Source organism: Oncorhynchus masou, chromosome 19, assembly GCF_036934945.1.
Source record: "Oncorhynchus masou masou isolate Uvic2021 chromosome 19, UVic_Omas_1.1, whole genome shotgun sequence".
Lineage (NCBI taxonomy): Eukaryota > Metazoa > Chordata > Actinopteri > Salmoniformes > Salmonidae > Oncorhynchus > Oncorhynchus masou.
The window spans coordinates 38,468,990-38,496,895 of record NC_088230.1 but is presented as its reverse complement, the minus strand read 5'-3'; the positions used below and the strand labels follow the sequence as shown (position 1 = coordinate 38,496,895).

The window sequence follows — 27,906 nt, the reverse complement described above, 5'->3', positions numbered from 1 at the left end:
TGACTCCGCTGGATGTTTCCGTTCCTGTCGTCTAGGTTCGCTGGGCCGACCTCGAAGAGCAGAAGGATGCAGAGCGCAAGCGCGATATCGGCTTTGTGGTGGGTCAAACAGACTGGGAGAAAATCACAGACCAGAGCGGACAGATAGCTCAGAGAGCTCTCAACCGCACTAAGTATTTCTAGAAACAGAAGGTCATTGCCCTCACCCCCTGCTTCCTGATTTATAGGTGTGTCCATTACATTCTATTCATCATCTAATTTCATACAGTATTGTTGTGTTTTTTTGGAGGGGCATTGATGTAATGACGTGTCTTTGTTTATTACAGTTAGGAGAGAGGGGCTAGTAGTTATTTTGACCCTAATTTGGGAGTTATGATATGCTCTATGTGAAAGCATCCAACAAAATGTGATTTGATTTGAAGTAACTACTATTTTTTGGAGAAAAGCAATGACTTAAAACTTGACCAATGTGAATGCATCTACACTGAACAAAAATATAAACGCAACCTGCAACAATTTCAAAGATTTGACTGAGTTAGTTCAGATAAGGAACTCGAGTCAATTGAAATAAATTCATGAGGCCCTAATCTATGGATTTCACATGACTGGGAATACAGATATGCATCTGTTGGTCACGGATACAGATTTTATTTTTTTTTTCAAGTAGGGACGTGGATCAGAAATTCAGTCAGAATCTGGTGTGACCACCATTTTCCTCATGCAGCGCGACACATCTCCACATATTTATTTACCTTTATTTTACTAGGCAAATCAGTTAAGAACAAATTCTTATTTTCAATGACAGCCTAGGAACAGTGGGTTAACTGCCTGTTCAGGGGCAGAAGGACAGATTTGTACCTTGTCAGCTCGGGGTTTGAACTTGCAACCTTTCAGTTACTGGTCCAATGCTCTAACCACTAGGCTACCCTGATGCCACAATCATGAGGCATCAAAGCCAAAGGAACTGAGTAACATTAAGAAATGCTATAAGATATAAGGAATGCAGTTTGGAAACCTACCGATCAGGTCAAGACCCTGGTGAGGACGACGAGCACGCAGATGAGCTTCCCTGTGATGGTTCCTGACAGTTTTTGGAGAACTTCTTCGGTTGTGCAAAACCCACAGTTTCATCAGCTGTCCGGGTTGCTGGTCTCAGACGATCCCACAGGTGAAGAAGCCGGGACGTACTGCCAAATTCTCTAAAACAACATTGTAGGCGGCTTATGGTAGAGAAATTAACTGGCAACAATTTAAATTATCTGGCAACAGCTCTGGTGGACATTCCTGCAGTCAGCATGACACGTGCACGTTCCCTCAAAACTTGAGACATCTGTGGCATCGTGCTGTGACAAAACTGCACATTTTAGTGGCCATTAGTCCCCAGCACCTGTGTAATGATCATGCTGTTTAATCAGTTTCTTGATGTGCCACCTGATTAGGTGGATGTATTATCTTGGCAAAAGAGAGATGCTCAGTAACAGGGATGTAAACAAATTTGTGCACAAGATTTGAGAGGAATAAGCTTTTTTGTGCAAATGGAAACCTTTCTGGGATCTTTTTTTCTCACCGGTTTTACATGTTGCGTTGTATTTTTGCTCAGTGTAGTTAAATTGTTACAATTATAATTACAATTAATAACAAACGTTTTTTTTTTGTTTCATCCATTGTCTATATTATGTGTTCCTAAGTTTGGAAGATGTGTTGTTATTGTAAGATCATTAATTGAAAAGTAATTTGGATGGATATAGCAATTGCAGATTACCCTTCTTTTTTTATATATATATATATATATATATATGTTGCATATTTGTCAATCAGTTTTCTTCTCTCTTTTTTTTCTCCTCTAGGTCTGCAGACTGAATATCAGGGCTACACACTCTACAGGCCGACGTTTAGGAAATCTGTAGCTGTTTATTTCATTATTAGAATACTAGGATATAGCTTTCTGTTGCGTTAGACATTCTTGATGTTCATTTAGAATGATGTGTAGTTTTTATTTTTCTTTCATCCTATGCTTTTCGATTGGTAAGTTGTTTTTCGCACCAGTGTGCTTCTCATTTTATACTGTACAAGCTGTAACGTCTACGTGTATGTTAGCACTGTTGCTTATTTTAAGAAATAAACTAAAGAAAACAATAATAAAAGGTTTCACACACACAAAAAACAAGCAGGAGAGTCTCGTGTGAGTGGTCATATGGGCTACGTCATGAAGAGTCTTCTGTGATGTCTGTCTTCATGTGAACCACGTTCAGTAGAACCTCAAAGATACAAAAATTTTATGGTGATATTTTTTTTTTGTCTCCTTTTTTTTTTCAAAGTTACGAACATTTCAGTAAATTTCAAAAAAAAACAACCTCCATTTCCCGCTGTGTTCGTATCTCTAAGGTCCTACTGTGTTACAGGAAGTTAGCATAGGTTAGAGTGGCGAAACAGGAACAGGAAGGTTCTTGGTTCAAGCCCCTGAGCCTAGCGAGGAAGTGGAAACTGGACTGCCGGTGTCTGAGTCACTGGCTGCCATTGTGCCCATGAGCAAGGAACTCTCAAACTGCTGCACGGAGTCTGCACTGTGTCTTACCCTTTGCCTCAGTGCATGTGTGTGTCGGGGGGACGCAAAATGAAATGGGTTTTCAGTACTCAATCAAACCACATTATATCACTGTCTTTAATTTGATTTTAATTCAAAAAAAAATATGTTACCTCATTGCATTTCACATAATTTAATCTCCTAAACTTTAAGAAAGTTCACACTCATTGTTTCTTGCAACAAATAAAATACTGAATTGAAGGTCCAGTATATACTTTGTGCCATTACATGATCTTACAAATAAATAAACAATCCCATGACAGTCACGCAGAATCACCTTGCTTGTGAAACACAACCAAAAATCTAAAAGTTTCTGATAATGGTCAATTCTACACTATCAACTTGCTAACTGAAGCAAACAACGTGTTCCTAATATTGAATGAAGATGTCCTAATTAGGTATCGAAAACCATCAATGGTCACCTCTCTTTTTTTTTTACAGTAGGCTCGTCAGCAATATTCAAGCATTACCGGGCCCTAACTCCACTAAGGGCCTTTCTCCTCCTTCTGTACTCTTGTCACATGACTTTTATTCCTATTGCTAATTGGACTGAAATAAATTCTGACTATACAGATATAATCCAGACTGTCTTGTTTCTGACCTGTCAATCTGAGATTATCATGCCGTGGTTATATGATCCTGTTGAGTGAATATTGTCAATTATGACAATCTGAGAGGAATACACTGTATCCTGTAGTTGTGGATAGTTGTTGAATGGCATACTGTACCAAATGTTCTGTACTGTAGCTCAAAGCCTGCGCCCCAAACGACTCCCTATTCCCATTTATAGTGCACTACTTTTGGACCAGAGCCCATAGGGGCTGTCTCTGCGCTGCCACCTGTTTCACTGTATAGAAGAACATACTTCCCTTTTTAAATTTAAACAACTGGTCTATACTCTTAGTGCCCCGAAAAAACTGTTTTAGCATGGGCAGCGTCCATTGAGGACTATCACCATTTTGAAGTAGTCAAATTGGGTGGGACCTTCCTTATGGGTTAAGGAAGGTTCACACAATTGTTTCCTGGTCATCACGAGGGATCAGACAAATAATTGTACTTGTGAGGAAATGTTCCATAACTCAGTGGCAATATGTCACCAACCTCGTCTCTATACCTGTACAAACACACTCCAGGTGACAGTACGTCACCAACCTCGTCTCTATACCTGTACAAACACACTCCACGTGACAGTACGTCACCAACCCCGTCTCTATACCTGTACAACACACTCCAGGTGACAGTACGTCACCAACCTCATCTCTATACCTGTACAACACACTCCAGGTGACAGTACGTCACCAACCTCGTCTCTATACCTGTACAAACACACTCCAGGTGACAGTACGTCACCAACCTCATCTCTATACCTTTTCAAACACACTCCAGGTGACAGTACGTCACCAACCTCGTCTCTATACCTGTACAAACACACTCCAGGTGACAGTACGTCACCAACCTCATCTCTATACCTGTACAACACACTCCAGGTGACAGTACGTCACCAACCTCATCTCTATACCTGTACAAACAACACACTCCAGGTGACAGTACGTCTCCAACCTCGTCTCTATACCTGTACAAACACACTCCAGGTGACAGTACGTCACCAACCTCGTCTCTATACCTGTACAAACACACTCCAGGTGACAGTACGTCACCCTTTCAGTTTGTTTACCTACTCATAGCAGTTGTAGAAGATGAAAAGGTACAACCTGGAGATGGCCTCAATGGCGCTGCCCGTGCGCTCACAGACGCTATAATGGGACAAATACAACACTGCGATCTCTATACACCTCTTTGCCCCAGGGATAGCTATTGTCCTATTGCTGTGTGATGCGATTTTACTGAAGGGACAAATACAACACTGCGATCTCTATACACCTCTTTGCCCCAGGGATAGCTATTGTCCTATTGCTGTGTGATGCGATTTTACTGAAGATGCACAAGACCTAGATTACATGCCTCTGAAACATCTGCTTTGAGTGACAATCAACAGATGTTGCTGGCTATGAAGATAATCACCTGAACACCTGTTGAAGACCTTGTTCAATTAGCATAGCCGATATGGAGCTTAGACGTTTCCTGGGCAATGGCTGGAACTTTCAGCAGAGCGACGTCAAGGTGAGTAATACTGAATTAAAAATGTGGTTAGTTACAGAATGTTTTTATACTAAAATACCTAACAAAGCACATTTCTACCAATCAATATGTAGTAGCTAATGGATATTAACAAAAAATATAAATGCAACAAGCAACAATTTCAAAGATTTTACTTAGATTTATATAAGGAAATTAGTCAATTTAAATGAATTAATTTGGCTCTGATCTATGGATTTCACATGAATGGGAATACAGATATGTATCTGTTGGTCACAGATACCTTTAAAAAATGGGCCTCACAGCGGGCCTCAAGATGTCATCACGGTATCTCTGCATTTAAATTAAATTGTGTTCGTTGTCCATAGCTTATGCCTGCCCATACCATAACCTTCACCGCCACCATGGGGCACTCTGTCCACAACGTTGACATCAGCAAACCACACACTATACACGTTGTGGGGCCGGGTGGACGTACTGACAAATTATCTAAAACGACGTTGGAGGCGGCTTATGGTAGAGAAATGAACATTAAATTATCTGACAACAGCTCTGGTGGACATTTCTGCAGTCAGCATGCCAACTACACGCTCCCTCAACTTGAGACATCTGTGGCATTATGTTTTGGGACAAAACTGCACATTTTAGAGTGGCCTTTTATCCCCAGCACAAGGTGCTCCTGTGTAATGATCATGTTGGATTATCTTGGCAACAGTGAAATTCTCACTAACAGGGATGTAAACAAATGTGTGGACAACATTTTATAGAAAATACTTTTTTGTGTGTATGGAGCATTTCTGGGATCTTTTATTTCAGCGGAAACATGGGACCAACACTTCACATGTTGCGTTGTAATTTTTTTGTTCGGTGTCATTCAACTGTCTTTCATTTCAGCTGTATGAAGTGAAATGGGATTTTTCTACAGTGTTTTACAAATATATATTGTTACTCTACAGTCATGGCCAAAAGTTTTGCGAATGACACAAATATTAATTTCCACCAAGTTTGCTGCTTCAGTGTCTTTAGATATTTTTTGTCAGGTGTTACTATGGAATACTGAATTATAATTACAAGCATTTAAGTGTCAAATGCTTTTATTCACAATTACATGAAGTTGAAGCAAAGAGTCAATGTTTGCAGTGTTGATCCCTTTTCAAGACCTCTGCAATCCGCCCTGGCATGCTGTCAATTAACTTCTGGGCCACATCCTGACTGATGGCAGCCAATTCTTGCATAAGCAATGCTTTGAGTTTGTCAGAATGTGGGTTTTTGTTTGTCCACCCTCTTGAGGATTGACCACAAGTTCTCAATGGGATTAAGGTCTGGGGAGTTTCCTGGCCACGGACCCAAAATATCAATGTGTTGTTCCCTGAGCCACTTATTTATCACTTTTGCCTTATGGCAAGGTGCTCCATCATGCTGGAACAAGGCATTGTTCGTCACCAAACTGTTCCTGGATGGTTGGGAGAAGTTGCTCTCGGAGGATATGTTGGTACCATTCTCTATTCATGGCCGTGTTCTTAGGCAAAATTGTGAGTGAGCCAACTCCCACACATGAATGGTCTCAGGATGCTTTACTGTTGGCATGACACAGGACTGATGGTAGCGCTCACCTTGTCTTCTCGGGACAAGCTTTTTTCTGGACGCCCCAAACAATCAGAAAGGGGATTCATCGGAAAAGGACTTTACCCCAGTCCTCAGCAGACCAATCCCTGTACCTTTTGCAGAATATCAGTCTGTCCCTGATGTTTTTCCTGGAGAGAAGTGTCTTCTTTGTTGCCCTTCTTGACACCAGGCCATCCTCCAAAAGTCTTTGCTCGCTGTGCGTACGGATGCACTCACACCTGCCTGCTGCCATTCCTGAGCAAGCTCTGTACTGGTGGTACCCCGATCCTGCAGCTGAATCAACTTTAGGGGACGGTCCTGATGCTTGCTGGACTTTCTTGGGCGCCCTGAAGCCACCTTCACAACAATTTAACCTCTCTCCTTGAAGTTCTTGATGATCTGATAAATGGTTGATTTAGGTACAATCTTACTGGCAGCAATATCCTTGCCTGTGAAGCCCTTTTTGTGCAATGATGACGGCACGTGTTTCCTTGCAGGTAACCATGGTTGACAGAGGAAGAACAATGATTCCAAGCTTCCAGTCTGTTATTCAAACTCAATCAGCATGACAGAGTGATCTCCAGCCTTGTCCTCGTCAACACTCACAGCTGTGTTAACAAGAGATTCACTGACATGATGTCAGCTGGTCCTTTTGTGGCAGGGCTGAAATGCAGTGGAATTGGGGGGGGGATTCAGTTAATTTGCATGGCAAAGAGGAACATTGCAATTAATTGCAATTCATCTGATCACTCTTCATAACATTCTGGAGTATATGCAAATTGCCATCATACAAACTGAGGCAGCAGACTTCGAAAATGAATATGTGTCATTCTCAAAACATTTGTCCACGACTGTATAAATGTCACATCAATTGCAACAATTAATTTTTTGGTAAAAACCTAAATTGTCTTGAGTAGAAGGAAAAGAAAGCTCACTTGTGACCATACGTGCTTTAATATTAAAGAATATTGTTCTTGTGGCTTTTATTTTTGTCTCTGTCTTTTTCCTTTGCCACAGTCTGCCTTCTGTCCTCTTGAGAGTTGGAAAACAGATATTTTGATTTATCTAATCAAATAATCCTAACATACTGCAGGTACTTAATATGCCTGCAAAATGCTTGTTTCAATTGATGTATGTATAAAAGAAAACGTGAACCAAGGCCTCTTGTATTATTATTGTTAATCGTGTTGATATAGCAAAAAAAAAAAATACACGTTGTACAATTCATTATGCCTGTTTTAAAATGATATACTGGTTGATAAGGCTGCTCGACAGGCCAATTCCATTTTGATTCACATGTCTAACAGAAATGTATTTTGCCCAGAGATTCACAAAACTACAGACACTCGCACATGGCAGATCTTTCTGTTTGTGGCATGGATAGTAGGCTGCTGTAGTCCTACTGCAGTTAATATGGTATTTTAGCTGTAGTCCTACTGCAGTTAATATGGTATTTAGCAGATGCTGTAAGCCTACTGCAGTTAAAATGGTATTTAGCAGATGCTGTAAGCCTACTGCAGTTAAAATGGTATTTAGCAGATGCTGTAAGCCTACTGCAGTTAAAAATGGTATTTTAGCTGTAGGTCTACTGCAGTTAATATGGTATTTTGCAGATGCTTTTATCCAGAAGTGTCAACATTGATAGTGACACACATTCAGTAGAGGCCTCTGGCATTAAGAGAGAATATTTATACATAAAAGGATTACACACACACCTCTGACTATAGGAGTCTTTTCTTACCCGTGCATTTGTTTACAAGTTTCCCTCATTTGTTTACAAGTTTCCTCTTCCCTCATTTTGTTTTTTAAAGGAGAGGAATCGTGGAAATCAAATTGCAAAAAGGTCTATGTTGTGAGGTGAGCTTTTTGAGGGATGCTTAAATTCAGTGGGACATGCAAGGGAAATATATATATATATTTTTTAATACAGCGCCAATCATCCTGGGTTAAACTCCTCTCTTGTCTGGCTCTTTCTACGCTGTGAAGGGGGCTTTGAGGTCAGCCGGTACGTCACTGTCCAGTTTACAGATGACCTTATAGATGACTTTCTTCCAGGATGGGTCCGAGTCTCTGGCCAGAGAGATGGCAATGTAAAACTCCTGTAGTGTGATCTCAGCCACCTCAAGAAACCTATCGGGGACCTGTGGATAAAAGGCACAATCAGTTAGATTTCAAAAGGGCAATCTGCAATTCAAACAAAGCCACCACCATTTTGGATAAAAAGATGATGGGTGCTCGAGAAATGTAACCACTTGCAAATGTATAGACAAGAGCTATAGATGCAATGACTGACCATCCCTGAGATCAACATTATAGCTCTTAACCTATACAGACCAAGGACTGTATGATGACATCTGAGTAGGATATGGTACATTTTCTCATATACAATGTAATTCTGTCACTTTTGTCAGATGTGTTGATGGTAAGGTATACATGCTTTTTATGCCAACATAAATGGGTTTTTTTCAGCAGGAAACAAATTCATTTTTGTGGATCTTTGGCACCATCTGTTGTCCTAAATGACTTGTGTCATGTGCTCAGTGGCCTGAGAGAGGAGATCACAATGCTTGGGTGAGTAAACAGGCTGGCAGGAGGCTTGTTTGGGGGGGGGCAGAATAAACATTTCAGTCTCTGATGGACTAATAAACTATTCTAGTCTCCAACCAGCTTTAGCAAGCAAGACATCTGAAAGAATAAGCAACAACAACAAGAGTAATGAACTCTCCAACTCTACCCCTCTGAACGAACGTTGTTAATCAGGCCCAAAATTATTGGCACCCGAGATAAATTCAAATACTGAGAGATTGTAAAACAAAACAAATTGGATCTTTTTTTTTAATGCTAATATAAGAGCGCAGGAAAAAGGTTCACAACAAATTATCTAAAAGCTGGGGGGTGAATATTGGTACCTGTTTTCAATACCTGCCCTTGCGAGGATAATGGCACGGAGCCGTTTCCCTACTATGTTTTATGAGATTCTAGAACACATTATCCAAGTTTTATGAGATTGCTAGAACACATTGGAAAGGATCTGAGATCATGCTAAATGGGATATATTATTATTATTACATTGGAAAGGATCCGAGATCATTCGTCCATACAGAATCTTTCCAGACCCTTAATATTCTTAGTCTGCTCTTACAGACTGTCCTCTTTTGATTCAAACCATCGGTTTTCAATGGGGTTCAAGTCCGGAGACTGAGATGGCCGTTGCAAAATTTTGATTTTTGTGGTCAATTAACCATTTCTTTTTCTGAATTTTTGATTTGTTGTTGGGGTTGTTGTCTTGCTGGAAGATCCACTTGCGGCCAAGTTTCAGTCTTCTAGCAGAGGCAACCAAGTTTTGGGCTAAAATATCCTGGCAGTGAGTTACGTTAATGATGCTGTTGACCTAAACAAAGGCCCCAGGACCGTTGGAAGCAAAATAGCCCCATAACTTCAAAGATCCACTGTGAAATGGGGTTCTTTTCTGTATCATTCTAGTGTAATATCATCCAACAAGTGTAAAAAAATACCTGGAGTTGGCTAAACGGCATTGGCCCTCGGATTGGAACCAGTGTTATTGTCAGATGACAATAGAGCTCTTTGGCCACGCACATCAGTGGTTGGTTGTGTTGTTGAAAGAATGATGCATTTGAAGAAAAATAACCCCATGCCTACTGTAAAATACCCATAGGGAAAAAGTACTACTGTTTGTGTTTGCACAAAAAAAACACTAGTGTTTACTCTATAGTGTTTTTGTTGATATGATTGTAGTATATGTAGTATTTTTGTGAACTACTGCAGTAGACTAGTATTTACTGTAGTATTTTTTTTGCAAACATTACTGCAGTAGACTAGTATTTTTGTGAACATTACTGCAGTAGACTAGTATTTTTGTGAACATTACTGCAGTAGACTGTAGTATTTTTGTGAACATTAATGCAGTAGACTGTAGTATTTACCATGGTATTTTTATCAGGTTTTGTCCTTGAGGAAATCAACTGTACAAATATGAAAATAGCAAATTGTCCAAAACCTATAAGTTGGGCTGGGGTCTGAACAGCTCAGTTCATAAAGTCTATCCTTTTCTCTAACCTCTTGGGAACACCATATAAAGACTATACTTGGTTGCAGGTTTCTCACTCATGGGTGGCATAAATTGGGATATGGGGGAGGGGAATGGGCAGGGCATATGCAAATTAATATTAGCATATCAATACAATTTGCCGTACAGTAATACTACCACATTTACATTACATTTAAGTCATTTAGCAGACGCTCTTATCCAGAGCGACTTACAAATTGGACATATTGCTATATAGTAAGCACTACATGATCGAGGTATACTATAGTGTGGAGTATAATATTTTACAGTATACTACACAATTATACAGTAAGCACTACATGATCAAGGGAAACTAGAGTAGTATAGTATACTACAGAACACAATATTCTATACTAAGTACAAGAGTATTCTATAGTAAACTGTAGTATTTTTTTATGTGGGTCTGGTGGTGGTCTTTGATGTTATGGGGCTACTTTGATTCGGGGACCTGTTTGTGGCTTCAAAACAAAACCTCCACAACACATCTTTATAAATAAACAGATGTGTTGTTTTTTGTTTGTTTGTGTGTTCACCAACTCACCATACTGCATTGATCTTTGTAGATGTGTACAGGTATAAAACACTCAAACAAAAATCTGTGTTTAGACTTCCACTAAAATACAGTACACTACAAAAGTATGTGGACACCTGCTCATCAAACATATTCCGAAATGGGCATTAATATGGAGTTGGTCTCCCCTTTGCTGCTATAACAGCCTCCACTCTTCTGGGAAGGCTTTCCACTAGATGTTGGAACATTGCTGCTATAACAGCCTCCACTCTTCTGGGAAGGCTTTCCACTAGATGTTGGAACATTGCTGCAGGGACTTGCTTCCATTCAGCCACAAGAGTATTGGTGAGGTCAGGGACTGTGGTTGGGCGATTAGGCCTGGCTCGCAGTCGGCGTTCCAATTCATCCCAAAGGTATTCGACGGGGTTGAGGTCAGGGCTCCGTGCAGGCAAGTCAAGTTCTTCCACACCGATCTTGACAAACCATTTCTGTATGGACCTCGCTTTATACACAGGGGAATTGTCATGCTGAAACAGGAAAGGGCCTTCCTCAAACTGTTACCATAAAGTTGGAAACACAGAATCATCTAGAATGTCATTGTATGCTGTAGCGTTAAGATTTCCCTTCACTGGAACTAAGGGGGCCGAACCATGAAAAACAACCCCAGACCATTATTCCTCCTCCACCAAACTTTACAGTTGCCACTATGCAGTCGGGCAGGTAACATTCTCCTGGCATCCGTCAAACCCAGATTCGTCTGTCGGACTGCCAGATGGTGAAGCGTGATTCATCACTCCAGAGAATGTATTTTCACTGTTCCAGAATCCAATGGTGGCGAGCTTTACCACTCCAGCCGATGCTTGGCATTTTATATGGTGATCTTTGGCTTGTGTGCGGCTGCTCGGCCATGGAAACACATTTCATGAATCTTCCGACAAACCGTTCTAGTGCTGACGTTGCTCCCAGAGGTAGTTTGGAACTTGGTAGTGAGTGTTGCAATCCAGGACAAATTATTTTTTACGCGCTTCAGCACTTGGTTGTCCCTTTCTGTGAGCTTTGGTGGCCTACCACTTTGCGGCTGAGCCGTTGTTGCTCCTAGACGTTTCAACTTCACAATAACAGCACTTACAGTTGACCGGGGCAGATCGAGCAGGGCAGAAATTTGACAAACTGATTTGTTGGAAAGGTGGCATCCTATGACGGTGCCGCATTTGAAAGTCACTGAGCTCTTCATTAAAGGCTATTCTGCTGTCAATGTTTGTCTATGGAGATTGCATGGCGGTGTGCTTGATTATATACACCTGTCAGCAACGGGTGTGGCTTAAATAGCCTGAATCCACTAATTTGAAGGTGTGTTCGCATAGTGCTGTGTATCAGTTGTACATGTAGACTTCCTCTAACACACCTGTTGTACATGTTGACTTCCACTAACACGCCTGTCGTACATGTAGACTTCCACTAATACACCTATTGTACATGTAGACTTCCACTAACACGCCTGTCGTACATGTAGACTTCCTCTAACACACCTGTTGTACATGTAGACTTCCACTAACACGCCTGTCGTACATGTAGACTTCCACTAACACACCTGTCGTACATGTAGACTTCCACTAACACACCTGTCGTACATGTAGACTTCCACTAACACACCTGTCGTACATGTAGACTTCCACTAACACGCCTGTCGTACATGTAGACTTCCACTAACACGCCTGTTGTACATGTAGACTTCCTCTAACACGCCTGTTGTACATGTAGACTTCCTCTAACACACCTGTTGTACATGTAGACTTCCTCTAACACGCCTGTCGTACATGTAGACGTCCACTAACACGCCTGTCGTACATGTAGACGTCCACTAACACACCTGTTGTACATGTTGACTTCCACTAACACGCCTGTTGTACATGTTGACTTCCACTAACACGCCTGTTGTACATGTAGACTTCCACTAACACGCCTGTCGTACATGTAGACTTCCACTAACACGCCTGTCGTACATGTAGACTTCCACTAACACGCCTGTCGTACATGTAGACGTCCACTAACACACCTGTCGTACATGTAGACGTCCACTAACACGCCTGTCGTACATGTAGACTTCCACTAACACGCCTGTCGTACATGTAGACTTCCACTAACACGCCTGTCGTACATGTAGACGTCCACTAACACGCCTGTCGTACATGTAGACGTCCACTAACACGCCTGTCGTACATGTAGACGTCCACTAACACGCCTGTCGTACATGTAGACGTCCACTAACACGCCTGTCGTACATGTAGACTTCCACTAACACGCCTGTCGTACATGTAGACGTCCACTAACACGCCTGTCGTACATGTAGACTTCCACTAACACGCCTGTCGTACATGTTGACTTCCACTAACACACCTGTTGTACATGTAGACTTCCACTTTACACCTGTTGTACATGTCTGACTTCCCTAACACACCTTAAGATGTATGACTTTTGACTAACACACCTTATAAATACATTAGACTTCCTCTACCACGCCTGTCGTACATGTAGACTTCCACTAACACGCCTGTCGTCATGTAGACTTCCTCTAACACACCTGTCGTACATGTAGACTTCCACTAACACACCTTTACATGTAGACTTTTAACACACCTGTCGTACATGTAGACGTCCACTAACACACCAGAATGTAGACTTCCTCTAACACACCTGTCGTCATATGTAGACTTCCACTAACACACCTGTCGTATTCATGTAGACTTCCACTAACACACCTGTTGTACATGTAGACTTCCTCTAACACACCTGTCGTACATGTAGACGTCCACTAACACACCTGTCGTACATGTAGACTTCCTCTAACACACCTGTCGTACATGTAGACTTCCTCTAACACACCTGTCGTACATGTAGACTTCCACTAACACGCCTGTTGTACATGTAGACTTCCACTAACACACCTGTTGTACATGCCAACCACCCATAAACAATGTATTATGCAAACTATTTTATCCTTTGTCTGTCTGATCCACCTGAGCAAACTTAAGATGTATTTTTTGATGAAGATATGCATTATAAATACATTAGAGAGGTGAAGGCGTGAGCAGCACAATGAATTCTATCCTCTTACGACCATCCTGGTCTGACATTCTGTTTCGATATACAGATTTTATTTTTATTTTTTTTAATTCGGTGTAAATCCACTTAGCAAAACAGAATGAAAACTCTCTCGATCAGGATGGTCATATGAGGCTAAATGACTACACGAGCGAGATCTCTTTGAATACACAAACAAGATGTTTTAGCCTACCTGAAAGTCATTGGCCTTGTTGTAGTGATGTTTTCTCTGAAGAGCTTGAGTTATCTCACTGCATTGGTCCCCACACTGTTAACCCCTCCACTCCTGGCGGGCAAACTTCTCCATCTGAATATAGTAGAACTCTCTGAAGTTGCTAAACCATTTAATCAGCTGGGACATGATACACCGAGTGAGCTGTATGGGGACGCAAAGAAACAAACAGTAAGTACATTCTAAGATATTATTGCTTTTTGTTATTTCATTTAGTGTGTGTGTGTGTGTGTGTTGGTCATCCCACTGTTTTCGCCTGTCTTTGTCAATAAATCATGTATGAACTATTTGAATAAAAGCAAATTGCCCACAGTTATGTGTTCAGTGATTGTTTTCAATTAAGGGATTTTATCTCAACATTGGTTTGCCAATTCAGGCATTCACTCTACCAGTAGAACACGCCATAGGATAGGTCCTTCACTCTACCAGTAGAACACGCCATAGGATAGGTCCTTCACTCTACCAGTAGAACACGCCATAGGATAGGTCCTTCACTCTACCAGTAGAACACGCCATAGGATAGGTCCTTCACTCTACCAGTAGAACACACCATAGGATAGGTCCTTCACTCTACCAGTAGAACACGCCATAGGATAGGTCCTTCACTCTACCAGTAGAACACGCCATAGGATAGGTCCTTCACTCTACCAGTAGAACACGCCATAGGATAGGTCCTTCATTAACAAGATACTGTTTTAATACCTGGACATCGGAGAAAAAGGTTTTGAGTACGTTGGAACTCGGGTAGCGAGTGTAGAAGAACATCAACTTGGCTTTCTTCAGGTGCTGTGTGGTCAGACCATCCTACATGGCAGGTTATGGAGTTAACACATTCGGGTGCTGTGTGGTCAGACCATGTCAGGTTATGTAGCTAACACAATGTACTCAAACCATGCATACATCAGAATATGAATGCATGAAAATATATTGTGTTCCTAGAGTGAATCATGTCCTGTACCCTTTGATTGTTTTCATCACAAAATAGGTTTTCACTATATTGCTACACTTCATTATAGCCTAAGCATAGACTTCCTTTGAAAACAAGCTTCGGTTCCGGAATCCTGACATCTTAAGACAGATATTATTTTTTACATCAATGTTTTTCTCTGTTCTGCAATCATTAGACTACACTCAGATAGTAGAAGCAATTTCCTTAGGAGTAGAGATCACAAGATCAAAAGGGCAAATTCTCCTTGAAATGCATCCTACCACAGCTACTAATGCTCCCCCAAGCCTCATAGATATTGTTCTCCTGGAAAGACAGAAGAACATTGGATATTTGTTTATGGACTATCCTTGTGGGCAGAGGAAGGTTATTATTGTGAGACACTTAGCTAAACCTCAAAGACAGGCAGAAGCTTTCTTAGACACGGTATTATTGATATGAGTTGTACTACAGTGGGGCAAAAAAGAATTTAGTCAGCCACCAATTGTGCAAGTTCTCCCACTTAAAAAGATGAGAGAGGCCTGTAATTCTCATCATAGGTACATTTCAACTATGACAGACAAAATGAGAAATCTAGAAAATCACATTGTAGGATAGTTTTATGAATTAATTTGCAAATTATGATGGAAAATAAGTATTTGGTCACCTACAAACAAGCAAGATTTCTGGCTCTCACAGACCTGTAACTTCTTCTTTAAGAGGCTCCTCTGTCCTCCACTCGTTACCTGTATTAATGGCACCTGTTTGAACTTGTTATCAGTATAAAAGACACCTGTCCACAACCTCAAACAGTCACACTCCAAACTCCACTATGGCCAAGACCAAAGAGCTGTCAAAAGACACCAGAAACAAAATTGTAGACCTGCACCAGGCAGCAAAGACTGAATCTGCAATAGGTAAGCAGCTTGGTTTGAAGAAATCAACTGTTGGAGCAATTATTAGGAAATGGAAGACATACAAAACTACTGATAACCTCCCTCGATCTGGGGCTCCATGCAAGATCTCACCCCGTGGTGTCAAAATGATCACAAGAACGGTGAGCAAAAATCCCAGAACCACACGGGGGGACCTAGTGAATGACCTGCAAAGAGCTGGGACCAAAGTAACAAAGCCTACCATCAGTAACACACTACGCCGCCAGGGACTCAAAATCCTGCAGTGCCAGACGTGTCCCCCTGCTGAAGCCAGTACATGTCCAGGCCCGTCTGAAGTTTGCCAGAGAGCATTTGGATGATCCAGAAGAAGATTGGGAGAATGTCATATGGTCAGATGAAACCAAAATAGAACTTTTTGGTAAAAACTCAACTCATCGTGTTTGGAGGATAAAGAATGCTGAGTTGCATCCAAAGAACACCATACCTACTGTGAAGCATGGGGGTGGAAACATCATGCTTTGGGGCTGGAAAGAATGAATGGGGCCATGTATCGTGAGATTGAGTGAAAACCTCCTTCCATCAGCAGGGGCATTGAAGATGAAATGTGTTTGGGTCTTTCAGCATGACAATGATCCCAAACACACCGCCCAGGCAACAAAGGAGTGGCTTCGTAAGAAGCATTTCAAGGTTCTAGAGTGGCCTAGCCAGTCTCCAGATCTCAACCCCATAGAAAATATTTGGAGGGTGTTGAAAGTCCGTGTTGCCCAGCAACAGCCCCAAAACATTACTGCTCTAGAGGAGATCTGCATGGAGGAATGGGCCAAAATACCAGCAACAGTGTGTGAAAACCTTGTGAAGACTTACAGAAAACATTTGACCTCTGTCATTGCCATCAAAGGTTATATAACAAAGTTTTGAGATAAACTTTGGTTATTGACCAAATACTTATTTTCCACCATAATTTGCAAATAAATTAATAAAAAATCCTACAATGTGATTTTCTGGATTATTTTTCTCATTTTGTCTGTCATAGTTGAAGTGTACCTATGATGAAAATTACAGGCCTCATCTTTTTAAGTGGGAGAACTTGCCCAATTGGTGGCTGACTAAATACGTTTTCCCCCACTGTATATCAGAAGCCAATTGCCTCACTAAAGAAAGCCTACCAAAGAATATTTTGGTGGAAATGCCATGCATTTGAAAAACACAGTTCAGGCTTGACCACAACATATAACACTCATTTTACTGATTCACTGACTAACTAATACTACTGACAATAACTAATATTACTGACTATAACTCAAACATTACTGATTAACTAATATTACTGAAGCACAGCCGCGAGCTGCCCAGTGACACGAGCCTAGACCAGACGAGCTAAATCACTTCTATGCTCGCTTTGAGGCAAGCAACACTGAGGCATACATGAGAGCATCAGCTGTTCCAGACGACTGTGTGAACACGCTCTCCATAGCCAACGTGAGTAAGACCTTTAAACAGGTCAACATACACAAGGCTGCGGGCCAGATGGATTACCAGGATGTGTGCTCTGGGCATGTGCTGACCAGCTGGCAGGTGTCTTCACTGACATTTTCAACATGTCCCTGATTTAGTCTGTAAAACCAACATGTTTCAAGCAGACCACCATAGTCCCTGTGCCCAAGAACACAAAGGCAACCAAATTACTACAGACCCATAGCACTCATGTCTGTAGCCATGAAGTGCTTTGAAAGGTTGGTAATGGCTTACATCAACACCATTATCCCAGAAACCCTATACCCACTCCAATTTGCATTATCCCAAACAGATCCACAGATGATGCAATCTCTATATCACTCCACACTGCCCTTTCACACCTGGATAAAAGGAACACTTATGTGAGAATGCTTTTCATTGATGACAGCTCAGGGTTCAACACCATAGTACCCTCAAAGCTCATCACTAAGCTAAGGATCCTGGGACTAAACACCTCCCTCTGCAACTGGATCCTGGACTTCCGGATGGTAGCAACACATCTGCCATGCTGATCCTCAACACTGGAGCACCCCAGGGGTGCGTGCTCAGTCCCCTCCTGTACTCCCTGTTCACCCACAACTACATGGCTAGGCATGACTCCAACACCATCATTAAGTTTTCAGATGACACAACAGTGGTAGGCCTGATCAGCGACGAGACAGTCAATAGGGAGGAAGTCAGAGACCTGGCCAGCTGGTGCCAGAATAACAACCTATCCCTCATTGTAACCAAGACTAAGGAGATTATTATGGACTGCAGGAAATGGAGGACCGAGCACGCCCCATTCTCATCGACGGGGCTGTAGTGGAGCAGGTTGAGGGCTTCAAGTTCCTTGGTGGCCACAACAACAATAAACTAGAATGGTCCAAACACACCAAGACAGTTGTGAAGAGGGCATGACAATGCCTATTCCCCCTCAGGAAACTAAAAAGATTTGGCATGGGTCCTCAGATCCTCAAAAAGTTCTACAGCTGCACCATCAAGAGCATCCTGACTGGTTGCATTACTGCCTGGTACGGCAACTGCTCGGCCTCTGACCGCAAGGCACTACAGAGGGTAGTGCGTACGGCCCAGTACATCACTGGGCCCAAGCTCCCTGCCATCCAGGACCTCTATACCAGTTGGTGTCAGAGGAAGGCCCAACAAATTGTCAAAGATCCCAGCCAACCTAGTCATAGACTGTTCTCTCTACTACCGCATGGCAAGTGGTACTGGAGTGCCAAGTCTCAGACAAAAAGGCTTCTCAACAGTTTTTACCCCCAAGCCATAAGACTCCTGAACAGGTAATCAAATGGCTACCCGGACTATCTGCATTGTCCCGCCACCCACCAACCCCTCTTTTACATGGCTGCTACTCTCTGTTCATTATATATGCATAGTCACTTTAACTATACATTCATGTACATACTACCTCAGCCTGACTAACCGGTGTCTATATAGCCTCTCTGCTGTATATAGCCTCTACTGTATATAGCCTCTACTGTATATAGCCCCTCTACTGTATATAGCATCTCTACTGTATATAGCCTCTACTGTATATAGCCTCACTACTGTATATAGCCTCACTACTGTATATAGCCTCTCTACTGTATATAGCCTCTCTACTGTATATAGCCCCTACTATATAGCTGTATATAGCCTCTCTGTATATAGCCTATATAGCCTCTCTACTGTATATAGCCTCTCTACTGTATATAGCCCCTCTACTGTATATAGCCTCTACTGTATATAGCCTCTCTACTGTATATAGCCTCTCTACTGTATATAGCCTCTCTACTGTATATAGCCTCTCTACTGTATATAGCCTCTCTACTGTATATAGCCTCTCTACTGTATATAGCCCCTCTACTGTATATAGCCCCTCTACTGTATATAGCCTCTCTACTGTATGTAGCCTCTCTACTGTATGTAGCCTCTCTACTGTATATAGCCTCTCTACTGTATGTAGCCTCTCTACTGTATATAGCCTCTCTACTGTATATAGCCTCTCTACTGTATATAGCCCCTCTACTGTATATAGCCTCTCTACTGTATATAGCCTCTCTACTGTATGTAGCCTCACTACTGTATGTAGCCTCTCTACTGTATGTAGCCTCTCTACTGTATATAGCCTCTACTGTATATAGCCTCTCTGTACTGTATGTAGCCTCTCTACTGTATATAGCCTCTCTACTGTATATAGCCTCTCTACTGTATATAGCCTCTACTGTATATAGCCTCTACTGTATATAGCCTCTCTACTGTATATAGCCTCTCTACTGTATATAGCCCTCTACTGTATATAGCCTGTATATAGCTCTACTGTATATAGCCTCTCTACTGTATATAGCCTCACTACTGTATATAGCCTCTACTGTATATAGCCTCACTACTGTATATAGCCTCTACTGTATAAAGCCATTCTTTATCTACCTATTGTTCACCTAATAACTTTTTTGCACTATTGGTTAGAGCCTGTAAGTAAGCATTTCACTGTAAGGTCTACTGCACCTGTTGTATTCAGCATTTCACTGTGAGGTCTACTACACCTGTTGTATTCAGCATTTCACTGTGAGGTCTACTACACCTGTTGTATTCAGCATTTCACTGTAAGGTCTACTACACCTGTTGTATTCAGCATTTCACTGTAAGGTCTACTACACCTGTTGTATTCAGCATTTCACTGTGAGGTCTACTACACCTGTTGTATTCAGCATTTCACTGTAAGGTCTACTACACCTGTTTTATTCATCGTTTCACTGTGAGGTCTACTACACCTGTTGTATTCAGCATTTCACTGTAAGGTCTATTACACCTGTTGTATTCAGCATTTCACTGTAAGGTCTACTACACCTGTTGTATTCAGCATTTCACTGTAAGGTCTACTACACCTGTTGTATTCAGCATTTCACTGTGAGGTCTACTACACCTGTTGTATTCAGCATTTCACTGTGAGGTCTACTACACCTGTTGTATTCATCATTTCACTGTGAGGTCTAAACTTTGATTTGATTTACATATTAGCAATCTCTACCACACGTTGTATTCAGAGTATTTCACTGTAAGGTCTACTACACCTGTTGTATTCAGCATTTCACTGTAAGGTCTACTACACCTGTTGTATTCAGCATTTCACTGTAAGGTCTACTACACCTGTTGTGTTCAGCATTTCACTGTGAGGTCTACTACACCTGTTGTGTTCAGCATTTCACTGTGAGGTCTACTACACCTGTTGTATTCAGCATTTCACTGTGAGGTCTACTACACCTGTTGTATTCAGCATTTCACTGTGAGGTCTACTACACCTGTTGTATTCAGCATTTCACTGTAGGTCTACTACACCTGTTGTATTCACCCCATTTCACTGTACCTTTCTACACACCTGTTGTATTCAGCATTTCACTGTAAGGTCTACTACACCTGTTGTATTCAGCATTTCACTGTAAGGTCTACTACACCTGTTGTATTCAGCATTTCACTGTAAGGTCTACTACACCTGTTGTATTCAGCATTTCACTGTAAGGTCTACTACACCTGTTGTATTCAGCATTTCACTGTAAGGTCTACTACACCTGTTGTATTCAGCATTTCACTGTAGTAGGTCTACTACACCTGTTGTATTCAGCATTTCACTGTGAGGTCTACTACACCTTTGTATTCAGCATTTCACTGTAAGGTCTACTTTCCACCCCAGTTGTATTCAGCATTTCACTGTAAGGTCTACTACACCTGTTGTATTCAGCATTTCACTGTAAGTCTACTACACCTTTGTATTCAGCATTTCACTGTAAGGTCTACTACACCTGTTGTATTCAGCATTTCACTGTAAGGTCTACTACACCTGTTGTATTCAGCATTTCACTGTAAGGTCTACTACACCTGTTGTATTCAGCATTTCACTGTAAGGTCTACTACACCTGTTGTATTCAGCATTTCACTGTAAGGTCTACTACACCTGTTGTATTCAGCATTTCACTGTAAGGTCTACTACACCTGTTGTATTCAGCATTTCACTGTAAGGTCTACTACACCTGTTGTATTCAGCATTTCACTGTGAGGTCTACTACACCTGTTGTATTCAGCATTTCAGACCTACCTTTCCACCCCAGACAGAGTAGACCACCTTTGTATTCAGACAGAGTAGACCACCCTACTACACCTGTTGTATTCAGCGCACATGACCTTTAAACTTTGATTTGATTTACATATTAGCGGAATCTCTTTAATACCACACAAATTACCAAAATGACAGAGTAGACCTGTGTGTTCATCATTTCATATTGCTCAACTGGAAAATCAGTGTATGTTGCTTGCAATGAAACTGTCCCTGTTTGCAAATAATTAAATCTGAGATGTCATTAGAAATCTGAGCAAGGTACTTTCACAAGTTAGGCCTGCCTACCTTTCCACCCCAGACAGAGTGGGGCCTACCTTTCCACCCCAGACAGAGTGGGACCTACCTTTCCACCCCAGACAGAGTAGGGCTACCTTTCCACCCCAGACAGAGTAGGTCTGCCTTTCCACCCCAGACAGAGTAGGTCCTACCTTTCCACCCCAGACAGAGTAGGTCCTACCTTTCCACCCCAGACAGAGTAGGTCCTACCTTTCCACCCCAGACAGAGTAGGTCCTACCTTTCCACCCCAGACAGAGTAGGACCTACCTTTCCACCCCAGACAGAGTAGGCCTACCTTTCCACCCCAGACAGAGTAGGACCTACCTTTCCACCCCAGACAGAGTAGTACCTTTCCACCCCAGACAGAGTTTCCACCCCAGACAGAGTGGACCACTACTGACCACCCCAAATGATGCTTTAACTGCTGGCTGCCTTCTTCCGTGGCTTAACCCAACGAGAGGAGGTCACAAGTGTTTCCCTCAAAGCTGTCTGAGTTTAAACATATTCTATTGTACAGAAAGTGAATCGCTTAATCAGTTGATAATGATAGAATTAGATTACTTCCCAAGCAAAGTCATTTTTTTTTGTCTTCTTGGCTATAGAAGGTTGTAGCTCAGCCTCTTATTTTATTTATTTATTTCACAGAGTTATTTCCAACCAGGTAGGCCACCCCAGAGAACCTTTCCACCCCAGACAGAGCCAGTAGTTCTCACTTCCACCCCAGACCAGGTAGTTCTCATTTACAGACAGAGTGCGACCTGGCCAAGATAAAGCAAAGCAGTTCGACACATACAACGACACAGAGTTACACATGGAGTAAAACAAACATACAGTCAATAATACAGTAGAAACAAGTCTATATACGATGTGAGCAAATGAGGTGAGATAAGTGGGGTAAAGGCAAAAAAAGGCCATGGTGGCAAAGTAAATACAATATAGCAAGTAAAACACTGGAATGGTAGATTTGCAGTGGAAGAATGTGCAAAGTAGAAATACAAATAATGGGGTGCAAAGGAGCGAATGTCTGAATGTCAAAGAAATGAAACAATGATATCCTCATTTGCATCGGAGTCAAGACCTTTCCCAGGACAGACAGCTTGTTTCTACCATAAAGCATCACCCAACAAAACCCCAGTCACCCCAGACAGAGTTTTTCCACCCCAGACAGAGTGGGGCCTACCTCTCCACCCCAGGGCTTTCCACCCCAGACAGGTTTTTACAGCTTGTTTCTAGCATAAAGCATCACGGAACAAAACACTGTTATATTTTTATTTCACCCCAGACAGTTAAGGACAAATTCTTAGACAATGACAACCTAGGACAGAGTAGGTTAACTGCCTTGGACAAGGGCAGAACCCCAACATAGTTTCTACCTTTCCACCACCAGACAGAGTAGGCCTATCTTCCACCCCAGACAGAGTTACTGACACAGAAAAATGTACACTTTAACTGCTGGCTGCTCTTCTTCCGTGGCTTAACCTCTAGAGGAGGTCACAAGGTTACCCTGCTGTCTGAGTTTAAACATATTCTATTGTACCAAAGTGAATCGGCTAATCTGTTGATAATGATAGAATTAATTACTCCCAACCAAAGTCAGGCTTTTTTTTGTCTTCTTGGCTATAGAAGGTTGTAGCTCAGCCTCTTATTTTATTTATTTATTTCACCTTTATTTAACCAGGTGGTTGAGAACAAGTTCTACTATTTACAACTGGCGACCTGGCCAAGATAAAGCAAAGCAACACTACAACCACAGAGTTACCATGGAGTTAAACAAACAACACTCAATAATACAGTAGAAACAAGTCTATATACGATGTGCCCAAATGAGGTGAGATAACCAGGTAAAGGCAAAAAAAGGCCATGGTGGCAAAGTAAATACAATATAGCAAGTAAAACACTGGAATGGTAGATTTGCAGTGGAAGAATGTGCAAAGTAGAAATACAAATAATGGGGTGCAAAGGAGCGAATGTCTGAATGTCAAAGAAATGAAACAATGATATCCTCATTTGCATCGGAGTCAAGACTTTCCCAGGTTTTTACAGCTTGTTTCTAGCATAAAGCATCACGGAACAAAACACTGTTGGATACTTCTTTATATCTCTAACCACTTGGCAACCTCAGTTAACTGGACAACACTCTTAACCAACCTAGGCTACCTGTGGGTTAACTGGCTACCTTGGTCAAGGGCTAGAACAACATATTTCTACCTTGGCAGCTCCGGCTGTAGGCCTGCTGGTTACTAGTCCAACACTCTAACCACTAGGCAACCTGCTGGATACTGGCCCAACACTCTAACCACTAGGCTACCTGCTGGTTACTGGCCCAACACTCTAACCACTAGGCTACCTGCTGGTAACTGGCCCAACACTCTAACCACTAGGCTACCTGCTGGTTACTGGCCCAACACTCTAACCACTAGGCTACCTGCTGGTTACTGGCCCAACACTCTAACCACTAGGCTACCTGCTGGTTACTGGCCCAACACTCTAACCACTAGGCTACCTGCTGGTTACTGGCCCAACACTCTAACCACTAGGCTACCTGCTGGTAACTGGCCCAACACTCTAACCACGAGGCTACCTGCTGGTTACTAGCCCAACACTTTAACCACGAGGCTACCTGCCGTTCCCTGATATATCACTTAACTCTGACGAATACATCATGAGCAAGAAACATATTGTTGTTAATAAAATAGATTATAATAGTAGCAGAATCAGTTAACCTCCGGTCCTCCTTTTCATCTTTGCGCTCTCCTTCTCAAGCTGAACAGAACATAAGCTAGTCCACGCGCATGTTTTTTTTTTTAACTTCGACTAACCTTTATTTAACTAGGCAAGTCATCAAACATTATTTTCAGGCAGATGCCTTTGACTCTCCTCCTGAACTGTCACTGTAGCCCTACACAGCACAGCCACTGGTTAAGCTGCATAAAAACTCCACTCTAACTAGCCTATAAACCCTCCTATAGACTACATTAAAAAAAATACTAAACCCTCCTCTAGACTACATAAAAAAAGACTAAACCCTCCTCTAGACTACATTAAAAAAGACTAAACCCTCCTCTAGACTACATTAAAAAAGACTAAACCCTCCTCTAGACTACATTAAAAAAGACTAAACCCTCCTCTAGACTACATAAAAAAATACTAAACCCTCCTCTAAACTACAGAGGAGTCAAGGCAGGGTAGCCTAGTGGTTAGAGCGTTGGACTAATAACCAGAAGGTTGCGAGTTCAAACCCCTGAGCTGACAAGGTACAAATCTGTCGTTCTGCCCCTGAACAGGCAGTTAACCCACTGTTCCTAGGCCGTCATTGAAAATAAGAGTTTGTTCTTAAAAATAAAAAAAAAAAAAAGATGAAACTCTCCTCCAGACTACATAGAAATTACTAAACTCTTCCCTCGACTACATTTAAAAAAGACTAAACCCTCCTCTAGACTACATTAAAAATGACTAAACTCTCTTCGAGACTACATAAAAATTACTAAACTCTTCTCTAGACTACATTTAAAAAAATACTAAACCCTCCACTAGACTACATGAAAAAAATACTAAACCCTCCCCTTGACTGAAATTGAAAAAGCACGACCCTTTCCATTTTCCTCCATGTAACCATTCTGTAAATGTTGATTCATCCCTTATGGTAAGAGTAGGGGTGTTAACCCCGGTGTCCTGGCTAAATATCCAATCTGGCCCTCATACCATCATGACCACCTCATCATCCCCAGCTTCCAATTGGCTCATTCATCCCCTCTCTTCCCCCTGTAACTCTTCCCCAGGTTATAACTGTAAAAGAGACGATGTGTTTTCAGTCATCTGACCTAGTAAAATGATGGTTGATAAATGACTGATTTCACTGACTTAACTATAATATCACAGATTCACTGACTTCACTCAATGTAAAGTATATGGTAGTATTCTATAGTTAGTTAAACACTGTTTCTCCCACTTGCCGTTTAACCCCACCTCATTTCCTTTCTGTCTGAATAACACGTGGAAAAACACCTTCAATAAAGAAGAAGAGAACGCTCTTGTAAAAGGATACATTCAGCACATACGAGGTCCTTTTCTGAAAGCTACCACAGTCCATCTTGATGTGAGGGAGACTGTCCAGAAGCATATGATGCCCTGTGGTCATGGGTTGGTTAACCTGAGGACTCCCGGTTGGCCTGGAGGTCACCCTGGACCTCACTATGACCGGATCCCACGGTAAGTCAACTATCTCTGGGGTAGGCAGACCCATGGTACTGGGTCTACACTGGAGCCCTCCGAAGGTATCGTGATGGGAGCTGTCGTGTTTCAGGTTGTCCAGTACTTGGTGGCTTGCCTGTAGAGCAGTGGGGTGGTTGTATAGGAATGGAGGCTGGTGGAAATGGAGAGGCCTTTTCACTGTTAGGTTTAGAGAACATGGGCGAGTCATTGAAGCAGGCTTTTGAACAACCAGAGATAGAGCCTCGGTTTGAATCTCTGGTAGTTGTTGGGCCAGACCACTCTCGGAACATGAGGGGAGTCGTGACATGCTGTCTACATGGGTGGATGTGGACGCCGGCTGACGAGAGCTGAGGAGCACGGTCTCATCGTCTGTTTCCACCATTCCACCATCTTCGACGTGTAGCTGTGGTGACTTGACGAAAGCATGTGATATGTTTTTGAAAATTGAGTCAACGCTCGAGTTTACAGCTCTGGAGAGTTCGTACTTGAGAATGTCTGCTAGGAGTTTGTCTTCGCTGTCTGGGTTCGAGTGAAGGTAGTCAGTTTGCTTGTTATTCATCCATCCCAGATGACCTTTAGATAAAGGCGTCTTATTGTTAAACTCACTGTAAGGGTCCAAGAACACCTCACCAGGAGATGTCTCCACATATTCTTTGTTCCAAGTACAATGGTGGTCCTCCTCTTCAGACTCATTTGTCTGATTCTCGTAGACCTGGATGAACCTGGCCTGGAGTTGACCCAGGAGCCTCTGCATGGTCTGAAGCTGCTTCCTCAGTGTATGTCCATCGTCCGTACTCTTCCCGCTAACGCCCCCCGTCCTGGGGAGGTCCTGGTGCCGCGGCACCCTCTGTTTCCTCTTGTTTTCCAACATCTCACTCTGAAGGTGACTGGTTGGAGTGGTCTCCCCTTCACCAAACCCTTCACCTGTGAAATAAACACTGAGAGGAGAGCCCGCCATGCCTCTGATGATGTTCTCCACTCTGGTACGCTTGGCCCGGTGTCTGTCAACCAGCTCCAGCATCCAGTCCTGGGTCAACCCGGCCTCATTGGGTCTGAATCTAGTGGGACTGGCCCCGGTGGATGCCTGGCTGGCTGGAGACAGAGGTGCCATGGTGGTACTGCTGCTGTGGTGGTCCACCTGGTTAAGATTCGTCAAGGCAGAGCTGGACATGGGAGTGTCTGGGGGGTAATATGCAGTGGTGCTCTCATGCAGCGTTCTTTTACTCTCTATGGTTGTCTGTAGGAGCGTAGAGAGAAGGGATCCACCACTTGACTGAGAGGTGGACTGAGGGGAGGAGGAGTTGTGTGTGTTGTCGTGTGGAAAGGAGGGAGGATTCTCTGTCCTGTCTTCTGGGTCGGTGCTGCTGGAGGAATGATGCATGTTGTGGTCCAAAAGGCTTGGCTCCATGCTTCATGCAAAATAAACGTATATAACCACAAATATAGTTTATAGGAAAAACAGGTGTTTAGAAAGCATTTAACATCAGCAACTGTTGTAATAAAATATTTAAAGGAAAACAATATGGATGGAAAATCATCAATAGTGCAAAATGTTATTTTCCCCAGAAAACTACATATAATTTTAACAACAAAACAAAACTATATTCAACAGATTAACTAAAATAGTGTATTTGTGATTAAAACTATAAAATTGCCATTGGTAATAAATATGAAATACCGTATTTTACTGGCAGTTTGAAAGTTATACGTTTTGTGAAGTCATCTACTAGACAACAATATTTATATGTATTTGTAGTGTGCAGCAATG

The 27,906-nt window shown here is 42.2% G+C and overlaps 1 protein-coding gene and 1 pseudogene across 1 annotated transcript in view; one reads left to right on the top strand and one right to left on the bottom strand.

Moving 5' to 3' along the window:
* Positions 1 to 7,444, top strand: part of LOC135506253 (YLP motif-containing protein 1-like) — a 74,829-nt gene extending 67,385 nt beyond the window's left edge. The window contains 2 exon segments of the mRNA XM_064925775.1: positions 36 to 226; positions 1,847 to 7,444. Of these exon segments, the coding sequence (XP_064781847.1) occupies positions 36 to 182 (147 nt within the window). The 3' untranslated portion in view covers positions 183 to 226; positions 1,847 to 7,444.
* Positions 7,445 to 8,062: 618 nt separating this feature from the next.
* LOC135505676 (prospero homeobox protein 1-like) lies at positions 8,063 to 27,519 on the bottom strand (annotated as a pseudogene).
* Positions 27,520 to 27,906: the final 387 nt, after the last annotated feature.